This window comes from Heptranchias perlo, chromosome 38, assembly GCF_035084215.1.
Source record: "Heptranchias perlo isolate sHepPer1 chromosome 38, sHepPer1.hap1, whole genome shotgun sequence".
Taxonomy (NCBI): Eukaryota; Metazoa; Chordata; class Chondrichthyes; order Hexanchiformes; family Hexanchidae; genus Heptranchias; species Heptranchias perlo.
In genome coordinates, this window is record NC_090362.1 from 15,080,463 (window position 1) to 15,102,558 (window position 22,096).

Here is a 22,096-nt window from a genome sequence, read left to right on the forward strand (position 1 = left end):
ACAGCTTCTTCCTGCACAAAACATACACAATATTTTGTCTGTTTCCTCTCATTGCCCCTCTTTAAAGCACTGACTCTTCCTAGGTATGATTCCACAGGAGCTAGCCGCTCTCAGAACCTCACCCAATTGGCCATTCTTTATAAGTCAGCCTGGACAATCAGCATTAGTGCGCTTTTCAACTGTGGAAGCACCACAAAAGCCAATCCTGTCCTTGCATAACATGTGCACAGTTAGCATACAGAGGCAGGATAAAACAGCAGAAGCAATAGATTTTTAAAAATCCTTCCCTATCCCTGGGACGTGCATGGTATTATAGATACTGTGTTATATAAACTACTCAGTCAGTAATTGCTGTACAAGCTGCTGGCTTGGAAAGATGCCACATATTCTCACTTGTAGAAATAGGTAAATTTAAAAAAAGTGATCTTATTCTGACATTTTGCACATGTTGATGTTTTTGCCAAAAGTTTGATACCTCACTCTATTTAGTCTACATTTGTGATTGTAACAAATGTATCAGACTATTTTTTTTTGATCGTTGAAGATTTTGTGGTGGCCTCGGCTTCTGTTTAAATAGTCTAGCCCAAAGACTCTGTTTATTGAATCCCAGTGAAGTGTGTGCATTGACAACAATATACCCATGCACACAAACCAGCATTTCTAAACATCAGTGTTCAACAATGTCCTGTGAACAGCCATATTGTAAGGGACAGGTCATATAGATGGGAACCCTTCACTGCATCTGACCTTAATTTCTACTAAAAGGTAGCATTTGTTCAAATGGGAAAAATTGTTGCTTTCTTGAATAGAATCAGTACTGTCACTGGAGTTATTTAGTATATTGGTACGAATACACTGTAGAAAGAATTGGACTTAAACCAATATTGTCAAATGTGTGTGATACATGTAATTCACCACTTCGAATTGCTCTCATCATTACCACTACCGATGACTAACCTATAATCAACAGTACTTCACTCTAGTGTTATAAAGTTGAAAATATTCTTTCCAGACACAATCAAAGTTTGAAGAGACAAAATCTATCATTGGAGTGTTAGGTGTTTTTCATGGTTTAAGTGGATATAGTATGAAAATGCTAGTGACAGTGCTGTATGTAGAAAAAAAGATAATTTATCAATGTATTTAATAGACTTTGGCAGTATATATTTTCTGTAAGATTGTTCTTAGAGGGTGTTACACCAAACTTGTAGCAGCTCATGTCAATTCTCCAATGCTCTGTACCACTAGGGAAATCGCCTGCCTGAAATGCATTCCTCAATCGTATCAAACAATTTCTAGTTTGTGCAGAAGCAGTTGATTTATCAAAATGCTGATAAAATACAGCTGTCGGCAGCAAAGTCACAAAGATTAGATAATTGTTGCAGCATATTCATGATGGTCAGGCCTCAAAAAAAAAAGACAGGCGTGTGTGTTGCGTGCACACGCACAATAGCGTTACCATTGGATTTTAGTGAAAGGTAAATGGCATCTGAAATTTGCACAACCATGCTGTAGGTTTTTTTTTAATCTAGGATTTCAGTAAAGGATACTGGTGGGTGTGTGAATTGTTTGTGCTATATCACTGTGAACTGTTAAAAACATCCAGCAATGCAATTACAGATTTTGTCCTTCCGGAGTTGTGGATTATGTCTGAGAGAGCATTTGAGGGTACTTAATACTAGGGTGATGTCATGGTGGTCACAGACCTCTCACTGGTGGTGATGGTGGGAACAATTTGAGATGAGAAACTAAGAGTATTGCATGAGAAGCATATTCAAGTACAGTTTTTGCTGCAGCTTATTTGTACTAATACATTAAACAGGCCTTGTGACATCAGTGTATTGTACTTGGGACCTCTTTGCACAACAAACTTTAAAACATTTTCCTTCTAATGCAGATTTTCAGGCCCAGAGGGCTCGTACAGTTCAGGGGTCTCTCAGTCTCTGAACAATCCAGAGTTTGTGGAGGATCTGTCCCAGGTGCAGTTATTGCAGAATGAATCCCCTCAGGCAGCAGACAGCAATGAGCAAAGAAGTGAGGAGGAGGTGAGTGTGGAAACCATCTGTGTTCATCCGTTGGTTGTTAAACCACACAGTAAAAGCATTGTGTTCTCAAGCACAAGCAACCCTGCTTTGATTTTTTTTCTCACAGAAAATTCACATTTCTCTGGCAATTAATTTGGACTGGTTAAAGTTGAGTCTTTTATGCCATTTAAGATAGCTTATGAAAACAAATTGAAGAGTTGAGAGGTGAACATGAACTGGAAATAAAAGTAATAAGGAAGATTCTGTGTGGGAAGGAGGCAGATTAAAGGCTTATGGATAAATAGCATTACATAACAGGTGGAAAAGACCTAATAGATTAACTCAACTTTCCAGGAGAACCACATACCAACGTACTGATGGGTTAATAACTGGACCGTTTTCTTAGTCTTATTTGTATTCTCTTTTTCTTCCCTCCAGTTTTCTCCCTGTCCCCCACCCCCCTGAAATGCTGCCTCATATTTAGATTATGGTTCCACCGGTGCCAGCTGCCCGCTGGTACCTCACCCAAATTGGCATGTTTCAGTTGTGACCTGATGTCTACACATGCACACTCCCTAACAGGAGTGGCTGGACAGTGATCAGCTGCAGCAACCCAGGCTGTTTGTTTGTCTTTTTGTTACCTGGGTACGCTATGGCCATTAGTAGCACCCTCATTGCTGCTCTGGCTGCGATCAGCTAACTCAGCACAGGCTAGGAATCAAGTGGGCCTGCACGGTTTTAGTACAACAACAACAACTTGCAATTATATAGCGTCTTTAATGTAGTAAAACTTCCTAAGGTGCTTCACAGGACCGTTATCAAACAAAATTTGACACCGAACCGCATAATGTAACTCAGTGTAACTCGATATCAGGAGATATTAGGACAGGTGACCAAAAGCTTGGTCAAAGAGGTAGGTTTTAAGGAGCATCTTAAAGGAGGAGAGAGAGAGGCAGAGAAGTTTAGGGAAGGAATTCTAGAGCTTAGGGCCTAGGCAGCTGAGGGCACGGCCTCCAATGGTGGAGCAATTAAAATTGGGGATGTGCAAGAGGCAAGAATTGGAGGAGCGCAGAGGTCTCGGAGGGTTGTAGGGCTGGAGAAGGTGACAGAGATTGGGAGGGGCGAGGCCATGGAGGGATTTGAAAACGAGGATGAGAATTTTAAAATCGAGGCGTTCCCGGACTGGGACTGGAGTACACTTTGTTATCGGACCAGCCAGTGCATTTACCAACTAAGACACTGGGGAAACTGTCCATTTTCACTGGTTAAGTGTGAGAAGATTCATCTTTTTAAATTCAAGGAAGTTGTGGCTCGATGTGAAGCTTTAATTCTGTAAAATGGTTCATCGCATTTTTTCCAAGAAGGATATATTTCAAGTTTTGAGTGGGAAATAGTGAAGGTTTTTAAATCCTATTAGATGTGTCACAGAATTTTCTTTCCCGAATTTTCTACCATTCTCTCCTGAAGTTACTACATAATGCTTAGGAATGCAGTGCCCAGAGTGGTGTTTTTTTTCTCTTTAATTTCCAACCTAGCCCAGTGATGCTGAGGCTAGTTGTAGTGCTTTAACTGCTGCCCTGGTTGTGATTAGCTACCTCACAGACCAGAAATCAGACCTGCAACCTTCTGGACTGTGGTGTAATTACCCTATAATATGGGAGCTCATTTTTCTCCTGATCTCTTATGTTCTTCCAAAATTTCCCAAACAAGATGGGATGAGTAGCTTCTGGCAGCTATGAGTGCTACTGATTCATTTACCTTCAAATATTTCCCCTCTCTATGTAAGTGAATTGCCTCTGGCTCAACTGAATGGAGAACTCATGTTCCTGTGACTCAAATGAGTTATTTGGGGACTGGATAATAAAATGAACTGGGCACGGAGACCCTTGTTGAAATCCAACCCAGACTGCTGGGATGAAAGTAGCTGCCTCCCGGCTGTGAGGTCCTATGTGACATGAGTTAGGATAGTCTCAATCAAGATCACAACACATACTCCACCTAATTTGGCACTAAATTAATAATCTCTTCTCAGAGAGGCCAAAGGCTGTTTGGTTTGGGATATGGGAAAAATGTCACCCTGGTACAATCAGATTGGAGCTGAGACACATTACTCTGCATTTAACTGTGCTTTACCTGATCTGAGAGTACTTGATGCTGACACTGGGTGCCTGAAATGAATATTTTTCTGTTTCCCAGTACTGATATCCTTTACATTAACGAACACAAAATTCACACCAAAAAAAGCCTCGTAGGTTCATTGTGTGTTTAGTGCAGTCGCTTCAGCAGGGAAAAGCAGTGATGAACATTTCAAGTATTGTGCAGTGTAAGCCTTTTGTTGTTTAGAACAGTGCATGTCTTTGTGTTAAAAATCACAATGATGACCTCATGTTTTTCACCCTGGTTATCTTTTCTTTTATGTCTAGAGACAAGGTAATATATTTGCTGCCTGCTAACGTTATTATGCGTAACATGATAGTCATCTCTGTGGTTAGAATTAGATTGGGAAAATTTCAAATACCATTACAGAGACAGGTGCAAAAGTGAATTAATCACAAGTTAGGACTTTGGCCATAGTTTGGGTTTATATATGCATACCAAAGCTACTCACATCTTTGTAATGCACTCACTATCTATTAAAACATTAAATACTGCACCGTTATTTCCACTCCTTTAAAGTAGTGGCTCCTTTCACACGCTGCAGCCTTCCAGTATCTTGCCCAATTGGTCATTCTCCGTGTGGCAGTGTAAATGCCATGCGATTGAGCTGTGGGTGACATCACCGCTAAGCCTAGTACTGTTCTCACTTATCATTTCCAGAACAGTCAGTGCATAGCAATTAGGAATGGGAACTCCAGCTCCCCTCCTCCCCCAGGCCTAGAATGTCAAGACTACCTGCAACAACCCAACTGAGATTAGCTAACTCAGCACAGACTGGGAAATGAATTTGAGACACTGTGCTCTGTATGACTTGGTGCTATACCAGGCAGGGTCTTTACCCAATGCCTTATTAAGAGGCTTTATGTGTTAACATTTTTATCTACTCTGTAGTTTGCTCTGAAACTAAGCTAGGCAACTAAGCTTTGTAACTCCAAAGATTAAATATGTTTAATCTGGTAAGTAACTGATCGTCTTTGCATACCAGGTTGCTTTGGTTTATTCCAGCTGCAGTAATCTTCCAGTGGTCACAGTAGACTTGACTTGAAATAAGTTAAGCTGCCGCTTGAATGGAACAGCAAGCTGGGCAACTGAATAGAAAAGTAGGGGTGATCCAGCTGGTGAAGAACGAGTCCTATCCAAGATGCACACGGGTTGGTTTGTTTCTTTGTTAGTGGGGTGGGAATGTTGAGCTACAGTTTGCAATATGGTGTATGGTGTTCAGAACTTTTGCTGCCACAGAGCGATCCCTTGTTGGGCTCCTTCTGTAGATCAGCGTCTTTGACATTGTAAAACAGGCTTGCTTTGTATTGTTAAGCAGAAAATTGCCAAGAAGGGGGGCTGGCCCAAAGGAAGGAAAAGGAAAAAAGCAACCAAGGACAGCAATGCACCAAAAGCCCCACTCACTGGGTATGTGAGATTTCTCAACGAGCGTCGGGAGCAGCTTCGAGCACAGCGGCCGGATGTTCCCTTTTCTGAAATCACCAGAATGTTAGGAAATGAATGGAGTAAACTGCCTGCAGATGATAAACAGGTACTGAAAGGGTGGGTTGAACACCAAGTAGCATCTGATCAGGAACTGCAGACCGCCTCTGAATGTGGATACGATCTTGTAATAGTTATTTGTAGTACCAGAGCTTCCATTTGACGTGATCTACAGAGCTTGCATGAACATGTGGGATGGGTGGCCTGGACATGTAATTCATTGGTGGAATGGTGTGCTGGGCCACATCTAGGTGGGAAAAAGGTCTGCAGGCTTGATTTCCCCTACATGGTAATTTCTCATTGTAAGCCAGTCTAATCTTTATGCAGGTGTGCAGTAGGGGAGGTTGATTTGACCTTCGATTTTTTTCACGAATCTCAGAAGCTGTTTCTTTTCTCAAAAAAAAATTGAAGGCCCTGGGTAAGGGGCCAGGCCCCACATTGGGGGACAGCATCAAGAGTAAGAAGATGAAATAAATTGGAAAGTCACAATTAGATGATACCAAACTGGGGTTTTGAAAGCTTCAAGGGTGGCGAGTAGTGAGAAAAAAGACAGGGGTTAGCTTGTCCTTTGCAGCAGCTGGAATGAAATCAAGACGTCTCCTTGTGGGAATCATTGATCTGCAGCAGCTAACGTGTTGGTACAAGGACGCACTACACCCGCAAGATGGCCTGTCTGCTTGCATTAACAATAAAGCCGCCTATGTAGTAATGGAAGTGACATGGGAATTGATTTGGTTCATTATAATTCCTTGCTGGAGTCACATTTTCGCTTGGGTCAACAGGGATGTGTTATCTGCAGTCAGGTGTTGTTACTTGTAGAAATCTTGCATGGACTGCGCAGACATTGCTACGAGTGCTCTGCGTGCCCAGCACTCTGTGCATAGATTCTTAATCAGTTTGTGTGTGTCCCTGTGAATACCCAATTTATCTGCCTGTAGCGCCCTGTGAATATTTACAAACTCACAAACAATGACAGACAGGAAAAGAACCTTTGGTCCACCCAGCCTGTCCCTCACAATTGTGGTATCTCAATATATACACTCCCCACCCCACCCAACACCAGGCGATCTCCTGGGAGAGGCGAAAAACCAGAGAAAAATCCAGGCTGATTTGGGGGGGTGGGGAAATCTGGGAAATTCCTCTCCAACCCCTTAGGTGATCAAAACTAGTTTAGGAGATCACTCTGGCCCTGATTTCTATGCAGCACCTACCTTTTTATAAGCAGTGATTTCTGCCCCAGCCGGAAACAGGTTCCGCTCTCGCTTGAAGGAATTCAGCGAATTGGTGTCCACCGCACGAGCCGGCAGCCTGTTCCAGAGGTTCACTATTCTCTAGGAAAAGAACCACCTCCTGACGTCTAACCTCGATCTGGCCTTATACAACTTAAAACCTGTTTAGTTGGAACAAACTGTCAACTCGAACACAATCTATTCCCTTCATCATCTTATAAATCTCGATCAGATCACCCCTAAATCTGCGCTTCTCAAAAGTGTAGCGTCCCAGCTCTTTTAGCCTACCTTGATAACTACGATGCTTTAAACTGGGAATTAGTCTAGTGGCCTTCCTCTGCACCCTTTCCAAAGCCTCGATATCACCCACCATGTGAGGAGACCAAAACTGGACACAGTATTCCAACTGAGGCCTAACCAAGGTCTTGTACAAGGACAAAATAGTATGTCAAAAGCAAAATACTGCGGATGCTGGAAACCTGAAATAAGAACAAAAAATGCTGGAGAAGTTCAGCAAGTGAGGCAGCATCTGTGGAGAAAGAAACAGAATTAACGTTTCAGGTTGAAGACCTTTCGTCAGAACTAGATGTTAGAAGAGTTGAAGTTTTTGAGCAAGTACAGAGCCAAGGAAAGGTGGTGGGGGGAGGAAAGAACAAAAGGGAAGGTCTGTGATAGGGTGGAGGGTACGAGCGATTAACTGACAAAAGGGATGATGGTGCAAGTCAAGGAAGGTGGTAATGGGACTGGTTAAGAAACAAAAGATTGATCAGGAGTAGCTGTAAATGGCAGCAGCAGAACCATTACCAGCACTAGCTGACTGAAAATAGTATGCTTTGTCTTATAATCAGTTGTCCTATAAATGCACCCCAAACCTATTCGCTCTCGCTATCGCTTCACTGCATTGCTCGTGAACCTTTAGAGTTCTATGCACTAGAACATCCAGATCTCTTTCTCCACCTGCTTTAAAGCTTTTCCCTAAAGGGTGTATATGTATGTTGAGCATTTGACCTGCCCACATGCACTGCACTGTTACAAATTAAACATACTTGATCAGTTTGTGTTCTCTGCTTGGCACCATCCCTATGAGTTCTTAATGCACCCCGTCCCTGTGACCCTTTGTGTTTCTAATCCGTCTGTTCTGTCTATGCAGCATTATTTAGATGAGGCGGAGAGAGACAAAGAGCGTTACATGAAGGAGCTGGGGCAGTACCAACAGACCGAGGCTTACAAACGGTTCAGCCAAAAAACAGATGACAAACGGCACACAAAAGGGCTTAACCAAGGTAAAGATCGGGAGGCTTGGTGTTAACTGAAATATTGTCAGCAGTTTCATCATGGGTACAATCTGAAATTCAGATTCTTTTTCCTCCCTTTGTTGAGTTTCCTCATCCCAGGCCTCTGCAAGTGGCAATCTGAAGGCATTTTTACATTAAAGGAGTGCAGCCAACTGCATACACACAACTCTCCCTCCATTGGCTGCATCCCAAAATATAAAGAACATCAGGTTCAGGGAACCAACATCATCTGTTCAGGAGAGAAGGATAAAATTAACCAAAAGAAAATGTTGTGTTCATGTTGTCCTGTGACTTAAACCAGTGACCAAACTGAGATCACAGTCTAGTATTGTGAATGGGTTGTTTCATCCAAGTACTAACACACATGGAATTTTATCTTTTTTATATCTCCCCTGTCCTTTAGATGAAGGATCCCGAGCCAATAACATTCCTGTTACTGAGGTAGGACTGCGAATCTATTCTTTTTACCAGCACAACTGCTAAGAAACTATGAATATTTTTTTTAAAAATACACCTGGAAAACAGAATGGATTTGCCTTTATTGTAATGCATTTGCCTTTTATTCTGTAACCTCCTACAACCCTCCTCCGATTCTGGCCTCTTGCGTATCACCCACCTCCTTCGCCTCACCATTGGCGACCGTGCCTTCAGCTGTCTAGGCTCTAAGGTCTGAAATTCCCTCCCTAAACCACTCTGCCTCTCCACCTCTCTCTCATTCTTTAAGACCCTCCTTAAAACCTACCTCTTTGACCGAGCTTTTCGTCACCCCTCCCAATATGTCCTTTGGGTCGGTGTCAATTTTTATCTGGCTACACTTTTGTGAAACGTCTTGGGACGTTTTCTTAAGTTAAAGGCTATATAAATGCAAGTAGTTGTTGTTGTAAGTGCAGCTCAATTAAAGATTATTGATCAAAGTTAATTCAGTTAGTGCCTTTGAAAAGTCAGTCACTGCCCACCAAACACCTTTTTGAATAATTAGCCGTATCCTCATTCAGCTTTCCCAACACCACAGTCCCATGATCTGCTCAAGTTTTTTTAAATGGTACTAATTCAAGCCCAGGATATAATCTTTAAATTTCCAGTGAGAGTTGTGAGCATGAGCGAATCATGAAGTGTTAGCAATACTGCTCATTTGACCCTACCCACTCCTGAAGAATGAGGTAATGGTATGACATAAATATTACAGATGGAGTTGCTCTACAACAATGTAATGAATAAATGTGAATTTGTATTGGCCTATGAGAGGTAGTTGAGAACGCCACCTTTTCCCAAAACCAGAAGGGGCAGAGGAAGAATGATTGGTGTTATCATGGCTTCAGTTTTAATGCTGCTTTATTGCTGTTAAAAATTAATTGATTACCATTCATAAGGAAGGTCTTCACACCATAAGCAGAGAAGTTAATCAGAAAACGTGGATTTTATTTTTTAATGTATATTTTGCATGTCAGCTTATTTTTCCAGCAGTGCACTCAAAATAAAAAACAGACAGGTACCAATCTTAGGAACAGACCCAGTGGTTCACAGGATCTTTCCACTAAAGTCTTTTAAGCAGTAAGGTTTGATGAAATGTTATATCCCTGGTGCATGCTGCGGAGGATGCTGCACAGTCCCAGCTGGTGGGTGAAGAATCACTGGGGAATGTGGGAGATAGAAATTCAATGTTGAGAAAAAAAAAGAGGGAAGTGTAGCCAAATTATAAAGGGAAAAAAAACTTTGGATTTTTGACAAAAAGTGACTTGTACAAATGACTTGTGTGTTTACCAATAGCTGCTACATTTATTCCACTGAATTTTCCTTAATTTATTAGAAAATGTTTGCACAACGGATCAGAAGAGAATCTGCATTTCCTAGAATGATGTGGATAGTGGTTCAAAGAAAGCCCTACGGATTGAAAGATTAACTTTCACTGACTTGGAAATGACAGCATCTCCACAGAGGGATGTGCTATTTCCGTGAAATAAGCAAAAGGCATTTCTTTCTGTTCATTATAATGACATCTTGGAATGATGTTCTGGACTGAAGTTCATTGAATGCTGCTTTTTGCCAGAATCCATGTTGCCGAAGTAAACAATAGAATGTGTGCCAGTTAACAGTCTTTACGTGAAACAGTTATTCACAGACCCACTCAATTTCCCCATAGATTAAACTTGCGGGTTTCTTGTGTTTTTGCACTTGGGTCAAGGCTAGCTTTATCAGTAAATTCATACCCAGTAGGAACGGCATTAGGTCCATGCAACCCGTGCAATTACACGCAGCCCCAAGTGGATCCAGTGAAAGGACACCTGCACAATGGTAATAGCTGATCCCTGATCATTTTGTCAATTATTTTCACGTTACCTACTTGCCTTTTCACGATCGTACGTGTGCGAATTTGATAGTATTTAGTATCACTGTCTAGTAAAATGTAGGGGCCCCAAACTGAACCCCCACAAGGCAAATGCTGCTCTTGATAACCAGCTCTGAAACCAAGTGATGGAAGTCTTATTACTCATTCAATACTTTTTGTCCGGTAATTCCCCTGATGGCTCAGTAAGCTTATCCATTGAGTAGTTGCGCCATACAAACCGGGAAAATCCTAGATTCCATCCCCAGTCTGTGCTTAGTTTTTTTTTCAAAAAATTTACTTTATTCATAAAATTTGCAACAATACATACAATACAGTTGTCATATCACATTCCAAACATACACAATACAGATTATACAATTTGCAGGTTACATCAAGTACAGTTCATTGAACACATTGTACATAATTACAGTTCATGGCACTCGAGGGTGCCTCAATGCATCACAATCAATACAGATTATTGATTACAGATTAATTACAGGTACATTACATCAAATTGAATTTTACATTCTGCCCGAGTGGGGTTTTTCCCTGATTGCAGCCCCTCGGTATACAATGGCGGGAAGGCTCTAAACGGTTGCCTTTCCCCACAGAGCTTTTGCGGCGGCCGCACCTAGCTTCAGTGCATCCCTGAGCACGTAGTCCTGGACCTTGGAATGTGCCAGTCTGCAACACTCTGTCGAGGACAGCTCCTTGCACTGGAAGACCAGCAAGATTCGGGCAGACCAAACGGCATCTCTCACCGAGTTGATGGTCTTCCAGCAGCAGTTGATGTCCGTCTCGGTGTGCGTCCCCAGGAACAGTCCGTGGAGCACAGAGTCCTGTGTTACGGAACTGCTCGTGACGAACCTGGACAGATACCACTGCAACTCTCTCCAGACCTTCTTTGCGAAGGAGATGGGTGACAGTTTCGTCTCCACTGCAGCCTCCTCAGGGACAGCGCGCGGTGGCGCTGAGACTCCGGGTGTGTGCTTAGTTAGCTGAGGGCAGCAGTAGGTATGCAACAATTACCTCAGTTCCCATGGGCTAGGGAGAGGAGTTCCACTTCTGATCACTATCCAATGACTGCTGCTGGAAAGAATGTTGGCTAAGGACTGAATCAGGTTTAGCTGCCATGCCCTCCATGATTTAGCCTACTGGCACTCAATGGTCAAAGTAACAAAGGACTACTAGCAACTGGAAGCATACTGCAGCACGAGTCAGTGCCTGCAGAAGAGGAGAAAATCAGCACAAACAATTATGGGGTTAGGGGAGAAATATTGGTCTGTTTCTGGTCGAGGCTTGTTGCTTCATGTGGTCATTTTTTTCCCTAACTGCCTCTTTTAGGTAGCGGGAGGGGGAAGCCTAGCAGACAGTAACCTGCAGCCAAACCTTTGTCAGTCCATTCTGTAACCATCTGTTAGAGTGCACGCAGAAATCCTCTCCACTTGACACCTCTCCCTGATCACTGTTATAGATAAGAGACACTGGGTGATAACCTTAACTGGGTCAGCCCTTGGGAACATGAACATTAGTCGAAGCATATCAGGACAAGGTGACAGAATTTTGGCAACAGAGGCTAGGAACAAATCTATGGGAATCAGGGGAGAAAACTCTCCAGCGGCTGGAGTCATACCGAGCACAAACGAAGATGGTAGTGGTTGTTGGAGGCTAATCATCTCAGCCCCAGGACGTGGCTGCAGGAGTTCCTCAGGGCAGTGTCCTAGGCCCAACCATCTTCAGCTGCTTCATCAATGAACTTCCCTCCATCAAACGGTCAGAAATGGGGATGTTCGCTGATGATTGCACAGTGTTCAGTTCCAGGTTATCACCCAGTGTCTCTTATCTAGAAGAGTGATCAGGGAGAGGTGTCAAGTGAAGAGGATTTCTGCATGCAGAGTGTTCAGTTCCATTCGCAACCCCTCAGATAATGAAGCAGTCCGTGCCCACGTGCAGGAAGACCTGGACAACATTCAGGCTTGGGCTGATAAGTGGCAAGTAATATTCATGCCAGACAAGTGCCAGGCAATGACAATCTCCAACAAGAGAGAGTCTAACCACCTCCCCTTGACATTCAACGGCATTACCATCGGCAATTCCCCAACCATCAACATCCTGGGGGTCACCATTGACTAGAAACTTAACTGGACCAGCCACAAAAATACTGTGTCTACAAGAGCAGGTCAGAGGCTGGGTATTCTGCGGCGAGTGACTCACCTCCTGACTCTCCAAAGCCTTTCCACCATCTACAAGTCAGGAGTGTGATGGAATACTCTCCACTTGCCTGGATGAGTGCAGCACTTGAGAAGCTCGATACCATCCAGGACAAAGCAGCCTGCTTGATTGGCAAGCCATCCACCACCCTAAACATTCACTTCCTTCACCACCGGCGCACTGTGGCTGCAGTGTGTACCATCCACAGGATGCACTGCAGCAACTCACCAAGACTTCTTTGACAGCATCCCCCAAATCCACAACCTCTACCACCTAGGACAAGAGTAGCAGGCACATGGGAACAACACCACCTGCACGTTCCCCTCCAAGATTCACACCATTCCGACTTGGAAATATATTGCCGTTCCTTCATTGTCTCTGGGTCAAAATCCTGGAACTCCCTACCTAACAGCACTGTGGGAGAACCTTCATCACACGGACTGCAGCCGTTCAAGAAGGCGGCTCACCACCACCTTCTCAAGGGCTATTTGGGATGGGCAATAAATGCTGGCCTTGCCAGGGACGCCCACATCCCATGAACGAATAAAAAAAAAATCACTAGCTCACCCTTTCAGGTTGATGTTTAAATATAAATATTGTTGTTGGAGCTCACTGTCTTGTTACTCTGACAACTTGCTAATAGCCATCATTTGTGTTGCCTTCAACAAAAATACCGGAGACAGTCCACTGCAGCAATTTTTTTTTGGTGAGAGGGGAAGAGAATGCTTGAAAACACAACATGCTCTCTTTCTCCAGACAAATCTGTATCTCCCTTATCTTTGCTTTTAAATCGATGTTTTGATTCATCTCCATTATAAAACAGTTGATGTTCCTATTGTGTTCCTCTGGTCTTATAAATTATCTGTGGGGCACGTAAGAGTAAAATGTACTTTCACTGAGAGATGTGATGAAAGTAAAGAAACCACCAAAAGCCAGCGGGTGTGACTATGCAGAATATTGGAGCCCTAATGTAGTTCACGGCTGTGAGTCCCCAGCAATGTTCCTGACCTGTGTTGTGGGACGCTGGCAAATGGGATGTCAAGGACTTCCTGAGCAGTATGCAGGCCACTCTTGCATACTTCCTGGTAGCTGACCAACATAAGCAGAGCCTGGGAGACTGTCTCCAGACAGGCCTCCTAGTCCCAGCACATGGTGGGGGAGAGGCATGGGGCAGAGAAAACAATTTATCTCAAAAATGTGGCAAGTATCTTTACCAGAATATCTGTGGAATTTGTTCCAATGTATTTTTGCAGAAAGCTGTTTGATTTGGTTTCTGCCTGACGACAGTAAGTTGTTGGCTTCTTGATAACCTACAAAAGGAGGGAAGAGCAGTCAATTTTTCTAGTCACATAGAAAACGGATGGTGATTCTGTATTTTTTTTTACAGAAGCAGGGTGAGCTGAAGGATCGATCTGTGTTGGACATTCCTATTTTCTCTGAGGAATTTTTAGACCACAGCAAAGGTAGGAAGAGCCAGTGTAAATATTATAGCACAAGGCATTCAACTATGGGAAAAATAACATCAAAGATTTCTTTAAAAATACATGGAAGTTACAACATGGAAACAGGCCATTCGGCCCAACCAGTCCATATTGGCAAAAAAGTAGTTCTAATCACATTTACCCACTCTGTCCCCGTATCCCTTCAACTCCTTTTCTTTCATCGACCTATCCAATCTAATCTTGAATGTTGACCTAGTTTCTGCCTCAACCACTAACCCTGGGAGTGAATTCTACAGTCTCACAACTCTCTGTGTGAAGAGGTTTCTCCTGCCCTCGGTTCTAGTTCACTTGCATTTAATCTTGTATCTGTGGCCCCTCATTCTTGACCCCTCAACTACTGGAAACACTCTGCTTCTATCTAACCTATCCCATCTTTCATAATTTTGAACACTTCCATAATATCGCCCCATAATCTGCATTGTTCTAAGAAAAAAGACCCAATTTTTCAAGTCTTTCTTTGTATTTGTATTTCCTAATACCGGGCAACATCCTAGTGATTCTGCATTGTACCCCTCGAAAGCCTCAGTATCCTTACGAATACTCCACACAGTACTCTAGCTGAGATTTTAAGGTTTTATATCGGCTCATCATTACATCTTGGCTTATACCTCTTGAGATAAAACCTAGAATTCCAGTGGCTTTAATGTTCTGTGAACCTGTACCCCCAAGTCCCTCTACTCTTCCACACCACCGAGCCTACTTCAATTACCACAATTACTGCGAGTTATTTTTAAACTCTCGTGGGAGATCTGCTAGTTTTCATTACTTTGTGTGCCCAATAGTAGTTTGAATCCCCAATTTAAAGTTTAATCATTTTATTTTTCTTTAAATTGCAGCTCGGGAAAGGGAGCTTCGGCAGCTGAGGAAGTCCAATATAGAGTATGAAGAAAGAAACGCAGCCTTGCAGAAACACGTGGAGAGCATGAAAACAGCGGTTGAGAAGCTAGAGATTGATGTGATGCAAGAACGAAACAGGAACATTGTCCTTCAGCAGCACTTGGATACTCTGCGGCAAGCACTGACATCCAGTTTTGCCACAGTACCACTGCCAGGTACTTGAAACTTCGGGGATTTAGGACAGCAGCCTTTTAAGGTGGAAAGGTGAAAAATTTCCCAAGTCAGACTTTTTCAAAAATAGAAAATAAATGTGGTGACAAACATCGATCAGGCATGAAGGATGCTCTGATTGCTACCAAAAAGTAGCTCGAACCGGGTCGCACCTGGGAGTGAGGCAAAACGAGCAAGCTCTGTCACGTGTGCAGTTTATATATCCTGTATAGGATTGGGGGCAATCCCATTATGTGGATTCCCCAGACTGATCTGTTGCCAGCTCAACTCCAGCAGTGTGCGGAGGATGTCCTCCTTGATTGAAGATGCTGCTACAGGCCTAGGACTCATTGAAGACCACCGTTACTTTTTTGGTGAAATAAGAAATCTAATCTGACAGCTCAGTAGTGGTACCAAGCCATACAGACTGGGAAAGTCTCCCAGTTCAATCTCCAGTCTGAAGCCAGACACAGATAATGGCACTACAGTTGGCCTCTGTGTCCCTGTGCTAGTGAAAGGGGTAAGAAAATCAGGCAGGTTGTCACTCCTGATTGCTAACCAGAGACTCCTGCTGGAATGTGCCTGTATATGGACATCAGACAAGGTCAGGATTGGGCACGCTTGTCTAGGCTTGCGCATGTGGAATAGCCACTTGGGCAAGATAACAAAAGGTTGTCGCTGCTTATGGAACGAAGCAGCCAACATGGACATTTCAGGTGTGAACCTAAGCGGTAAGTGTCAACAAGCTATTCAACCTTAGAGTGCATCACGGCAAAACCAGACCCTGTTCCCATCAGGTATCCTTGCACGTTCACTTTCCTACTGGGACTGAGTGAACGTTGGGAGGAAACAGGAAATGGCTTGGATGTTAAGCCCTCTCATGGCTGAATATCCTACAAATACTCCTTGTCAAGGCTCACGTATGACAAATGACCACTTGGGGGAGGTACCAGCGGGTATCCCAGCAAGAACTGATGCTTTCAGAAAGAGGAATGCATAGACAATTGTCAAAAAAACACATGTTTCTAATACTGTTGTAATCCTGTAAGTAGAAGTTTTCTATTTGTTTTACAGGTTCTGGGGAGACACCCACCCTGGATACCATTGATTCCTACATGAGGAAACTACACGGTATTATTCTATCCAACCCCCAAAATAATGAGAATCTCATTGCCACAGTGCGTGACTTAGTAAGCCGACTTGACAGGTGAGGAGGCAGATACTCAATATCAAACATCACTTCATGCTGACCCTTGTATGCTTTGTGAGAGTACTGGCAGTTAGTGGGGAACCTCTATTTGACAATTAATTTGAGTCCTAACTGGATATTCAAAACTATCCACATGAAAAACTGATGTATTTGCAGGGGTATTGTTTGTATAGTGATTGTGGGCTGTGGGGCAATGTGGTGCAACTTAGGATGACAATTATATTACAGATATAACATGGTTTCATCAAAAGGTGATTATCACCATAAAGTGCATCACGGATCAATGGGCAGAAATCAAGGACACACAGTGCCTACAAGCTAAAACCCCCCAACAGACACGAGACATAAAAGCCTATAAAACTTTTTTTTAACAACAATCTCCTTGATATTTCAATTTCCACCTCACCCCTAATTTGATAATTGCCTAATAACTCAGAGTGCAACCACTTGACTGTAACTTTTAGAAGGCTGCAAGCTTGAGTCCTGGGACTCCGGTCTTTCCAGTCCTGAAATCTGCAGAGCTACAGAGCTGCTGGGAGGTCTGATGAAAGTAGTTTTACTGCATGCAGATTTTTTTAAATTGTAACAGAGTTTACAGTTTTATTGCTGGCCATCAAGCAAAAACAACATTTAACATAAGAGCCAGCAGCAGCATTTTTGTAAACATGAAGCATTGCACACTTACCAGAACGGCACAGGACAATGACAATAAGAGAAATGCAGAGCACGCTGCTGGCTGTCTGGTGGATTCCAGTTGGCCAGTATGTTGGTGTAAAGTGATTGGCAATCTCTGGGCAAAATCAAGCATAGGAACAAGCAACAAAATGGAGGTTTGCAGGGTTTTTTTTGTAATGCAACTATAACATGGCTGATTTCTACTTGCATTTTATTAAAAATATATTTATTAAAAGCACGGGCGCTTCAAAAATCTCCATGTCCGCACTGGTCCTGGATGAGGCACAGCAGGGCTCGTGACATCCATGGAACCTGCTCCCTGCAAGATTCCATCGTGGGAGGAGGGTAGAAAAGGAGAGAATTGGTTGGTTTGCAGAGTTGGGAGGGGGGGGGGGAAAGAGAGTCATGATTATTTGACTCTTAAGCACAGCAACATAGAATTATTTTAGATTTTAACATCTGTTTTTAAAGATGTTGCCAGATGGAGGCTTAAACCAGATATAAAGGAAAAAATATGTTCAATGATTAAACAAAGATTTTAACATCAATATTCCCATTCTGGCTGAATTATAAAAGCTTTGTCAGGTTATAATTCTTAATGGAACAAAATGGTCTTTTTAAATTTAAAATTGCCTTTTTAATCTCCTCTTTCCCCTTGCCCCCATATCCAGTTGAAATGGTGATTGATTCTGGGCGCATCAACATCTGTTCACACAGCTGGAGCAGTATGAAATGGAAGGCGCCACTTAGATTTGCAATGGGAATAAAATGGCAGCTACAGTCTGAGGCCTTGGAGTCCAGTCTGTCCTGGAGAAGAATTGTTCCTAACCGCAGGTCCCCTTTCGTTTTTATTGGCTGAAAGTCTGCCGTCCTACAGGGGACTGTTGTTGCCTCTTGTTAGCTGGAAGCGTTGATGTTTTCTAATTCCTTCAATGGTGACTAAAGCCAAATTTTTACTGTATTACTTGTGTGATGCATCCTCTTCTAGAGGCCTTAGGTGCTTAATCATCAAAAATTCATCTATTTCATAGCTTTTTAAAAAGGTGGACTCTTTGTTTTCCCCCTTCTACCATGAAAGTGGCAACGTATATATATATATATATATATATAAAAAAGGATTTTAACAGGTGGCTTTCAGAAATACTGACTGAATTGCCAAGACTATGACTTTTTTTAAAAAAAGAGTGCCCCCATGGTTGCATTGGTAAGAGCTTTGCCCAGCTTAGAACTGCGTCACACAGCCCAGGGAGATCCCAGAATCAAGCCCTGCTCTGTGCTGACTTCACTGATCTCAATCAGGACAGCAGTAGGGATGCTAAAATTGGCCTCAGCTCTCCTAAACTAGGGAGGGGAGAAATTGTCCGGGGTTCCCACTCCTGATTGTTATCCAATCATTCCTGCTTGAAAGTACATGTTTGGTAAGGGAAAGGATCTAAATCAGCTTTGATGCCTCTCACAGTAAGATAGCTGGCGACTGTTGCTGGAAAGTGCACAGTTGGTGAGGACTGAATTCAACTCGATCGTGATGCCCCCACAGTCAAATAGTTTGCCAAAACTCACTGTGTAAGCTCACATATGAAGAATGGGAACTAGAGCAAGATAACAGAGGGCCCATGGAACCCATGCCCCAGCAGGAGGCAGCACCTTCAGAAGAGGAGAGAAAATTGAAAACAACTTATATTCCTTGCAGTCTACTAAACTCTGTGGCCCAAAATAAGACTGAATTGATGCAAAGAATGTTAGAGTATCTGAATCATGAATTACAGTTAAATGACCCAGGGAACGCATTCGTTTTGTGGTGCACTGACACATCAGTGTTGTGACTGGAACATACGAATCCCAGAGAATACACTCCTAGATTTGTCTGTCATTTCAAGTGAGGCTGGTTTATTGTTCATGTTCTTGAGTTTCAGGGTGAGAGGCAGTGAATTCTATTGCATATATTGAATTGGGACTAATGTTCTAATCTGGATTTACTGAATGGAAGGGCTGAAATAATATCCTTGGGCTGCTTCAGTTGTGTCCGAGCAATCAGAGCAAGTGGATTCTGATTCCCAGATGGATCTGGTTTACTCGGCCCCAGTGGGTCAGGTGGGTTATATTGTATCTCCGGTTGTGGCTGTTTTTGGAATCACACCAACCTCTGATGTGTAGTATAACTGTGATATTAACTCCTTGAGTACCAGAAGTTCTTCGAGTAATTGAGCACCTCAGGTGAAACTTTTACCCCCAAAGAGTAATAGAGTGAAATAAGTCATCGGGGAAGAACATGGAGGCAGACAGTGTAAATGAGTTCAGGTACAATTTGTTTTTGGAGCGAGAAATCATTGAGGGATATGGGGAGGTGGAGATGAGCTGGATGCCCTAAATATTTGCTGTAATTCCATATAACATATTTAAAGCTGATTATAAATTTTTTGCATTGACTTTTATGAAATGGAATTAAACCAATGATTTGTAATTTAATTGCAGTGGGGGTTCGGTGAAAGATGCAGAGAGAGTCCAAATCATACATGAACACCAAGAATGGTGTGAGAGTGGTCTCTAAATGTTACCCGAATGCTCTAATTAAATTACAGTCTTCAACTCCCTTGTGAGGTATCCATGTACCGTTCAAAAAAAATCATTTGGGACGGGAAGACATGACCCAAAGCAATACAAGACACTTGGTTTTGAATGCTTGTGTCCCCATTGCATCAAGTTGGGATGTTCCTGTGATTCCCTGATGGCACAGTAAGTAAAGGCAGCATACAACTGAGCTATACAAATCAGTAAGCCTGAAGGGTCTGCTGAGTTAACTGATCTTGGTTAGGTTGACAGCAGGGGCCCTCCTCTCCCCTGAACTAGGGAGGAGGTATCCTATTCTTAAGTGCTATCCAGTGATCTCCCCCATTGGAAAATGCACATGTGGACATCAAGTGAGGATAGGATTGGATTCGTGAAATGTGGTCCCTTCCATAGTCAAGTAAAGGAGTGAAAGCTAACGTTCCTTAACACTTGATACTATTTAATGCTTAAGTCATGGAAGTAGAAAGTATCAACAAATGGATATTCTAACCTACTCCAGTGTACGGTGATCATCATTATAAGATTAGATCACAGTCGCCAAAAGGGTATGAGAGATGCGGTTTGGGCAGTCATTTACAATTTTATAATTTTTTGGCTAGTTTTATCTTCCTTAAACACACAGACTTATGCTGGGTGCAGTTCCACAGGTGTCTGGTTCCCCTCCGGAATCTCTCACAAGTGGCCATTCTTCAGTGATTGCCGGCATACTATGCAGGGCATCACAGATGAGCCCAATGCTGACCTCCCCCACCGTCTACATATGCACACTTCCAACAGGAGACACTGGACAGAGATCAGGAGTAGAAACCCTGGCTGACTTCACAGGTGCAACAAGGAAAATTGGCTAGGGTTCCCATTTCCTCATCGCTATCCAGCAACACTTGCTGGAAATATTTCTACTGACTGAGGGTAGGGTTGGACTTGATTCTGATGGCCTCTACAGCCTGATAGCCCACTGATGCTCATTATGTATGCTTTCATGTGAAGAATAATATTTTGCATGCAGCATTGGACAGCCATTGCTACCTATGGAATCATATCCTAGGACGAGTCATTGCTTAGGTAAGGGAGAACAAATCAACTTAAGATTTGCTGGCAAGTTTACTGATGCATCGCATTCCTGAAAATCTGACGTCTTCTCCACCTAATATTTCACCCCTTCTTAAGTACAAATATGTACAGAAACTTAACTCTCCCCTTACAAAACTCCAATTGTCCTCTATTGCATACACATTTGAGAGTGCAGTACTGTACACCAAATGAGAAGAGTAAGTATGTCAGTCTCGCACAATTTCCTTAACAATTTCTGGTCTTGTTCTGCAACTTGATCTTTTCTTGTTTAGGGACTGTTCAATCCTCTGAATACTGGGTTTTATATTTTGTTTGAATACAGATTAATTTGTAGTCTTAGAAACTACAAACTTTTAGGGGTCAAGCTACAAAATTTCCATTTGCAGAAACACTGTGATCTCTTACTGTTTTGATAAACTGTTTCCTGAAGGTTGTTAGGGAACACAGTCTGATCTAAACCACTGCCAGTAGACATGATGCTAATAAGGAGAATATTCCGGAATGTTCTGCGGCAGCAGTACAGATGTTCTTTCAAGCTGTTAACTGATAGAACAATTTATGTATACAGATTGCGTTTTGAAGGAGTTACAGTGTAACTGCAGTTAAAAATGAAAACTGTATTAAATATTTATGAAAGTTGATCACGTCTTTTTGTGCGTGTTTTTTTAAAATGTCCATGTCACTCCAAGGACAAGATAAGGTCACAAGAAATCTATTTCTATTTTTTAGGAATCTTGCTAATTCTCATAATCCTCCCCACCAGAGAGAGTTGATGATGGACATTTCTGTCCCTGTGAAAAATAAACAAGTGGAATAACTTAAGAACAGCTTCAAGGATTTTTAGCAGGAGTTTCAGCCAGTTCCACAGAGGATAACTCACTTTTTGTTAGTTTTTTTTAAAAAAGAAATTGCTGCTTGTTGTATTAGGAGTTTGAATTAAACAACTATGGGAAGAGTTTCTCTCTGCTGGCTTAGTTGGTAAATAGACGGCCTGTTGTGGCACGGAGGCATCCAGACCGGGAAAGTCCTAGGTTTCAATCCTGGCCTGTTCGGTTTGGCCTCAGTGCACCTGGCCCGGTGTTGCTATGCTGATCACCATACAAAGGACTCCTGCTGGAAAGTATGCATGTGTGGACGTCAGTGAGGACAGGATCAGCTTCAGTTGTGACAATACTTACAGTTGAATAGCCTGCCAACATTTGTTGCCTCGGCTCCCACATGAAGAATGGGTACTTGGGCTAGGTACCAGAAAGCACACTGCGGAAAAATATCTTATCTCTTACACAGAGTAAAGGAGAA

General features: G+C 42.7%; 1 protein-coding gene across 8 annotated transcripts in view; it reads left to right on the plus strand.

The window, feature by feature from the left end:
- The window catches only part of hmg20a (high mobility group 20A), a 44,858-nt gene extending 23,422 nt beyond the window's left edge, over positions 1-21,436 (plus strand). For 2 of the 8 annotated variants that reach the window (XM_067973513.1, XM_067973514.1), the window contains exons 3-10: positions 1,898-2,045; positions 5,497-5,712; positions 8,043-8,175; positions 8,591-8,628; positions 14,112-14,187; positions 15,063-15,278; positions 16,348-16,480; positions 17,830-21,436. In XM_067973513.1, the coding sequence (XP_067829614.1) occupies positions 1,898-2,045; positions 5,497-5,712; positions 8,043-8,175; positions 8,591-8,628; positions 14,112-14,187; positions 15,063-15,278; positions 16,348-16,480; positions 17,830-17,833 (964 nt within the window). In that variant the 3' untranslated portion in view covers positions 17,834-21,436. Of the gene's footprint in view, positions 1-1,897; positions 2,046-5,186; positions 5,333-5,496; positions 5,713-8,042; positions 8,176-8,590; positions 8,629-14,111; positions 14,188-15,062; positions 15,279-16,347; positions 16,485-17,829 lie in introns of those variants that run through there. The other 6 variants (XM_067973519.1, XM_067973517.1, XM_067973516.1 and 3 more) reach the window with 6 other exon arrangements.
- The last annotated feature ends 660 nt before the right edge of the window (positions 21,437-22,096 follow it).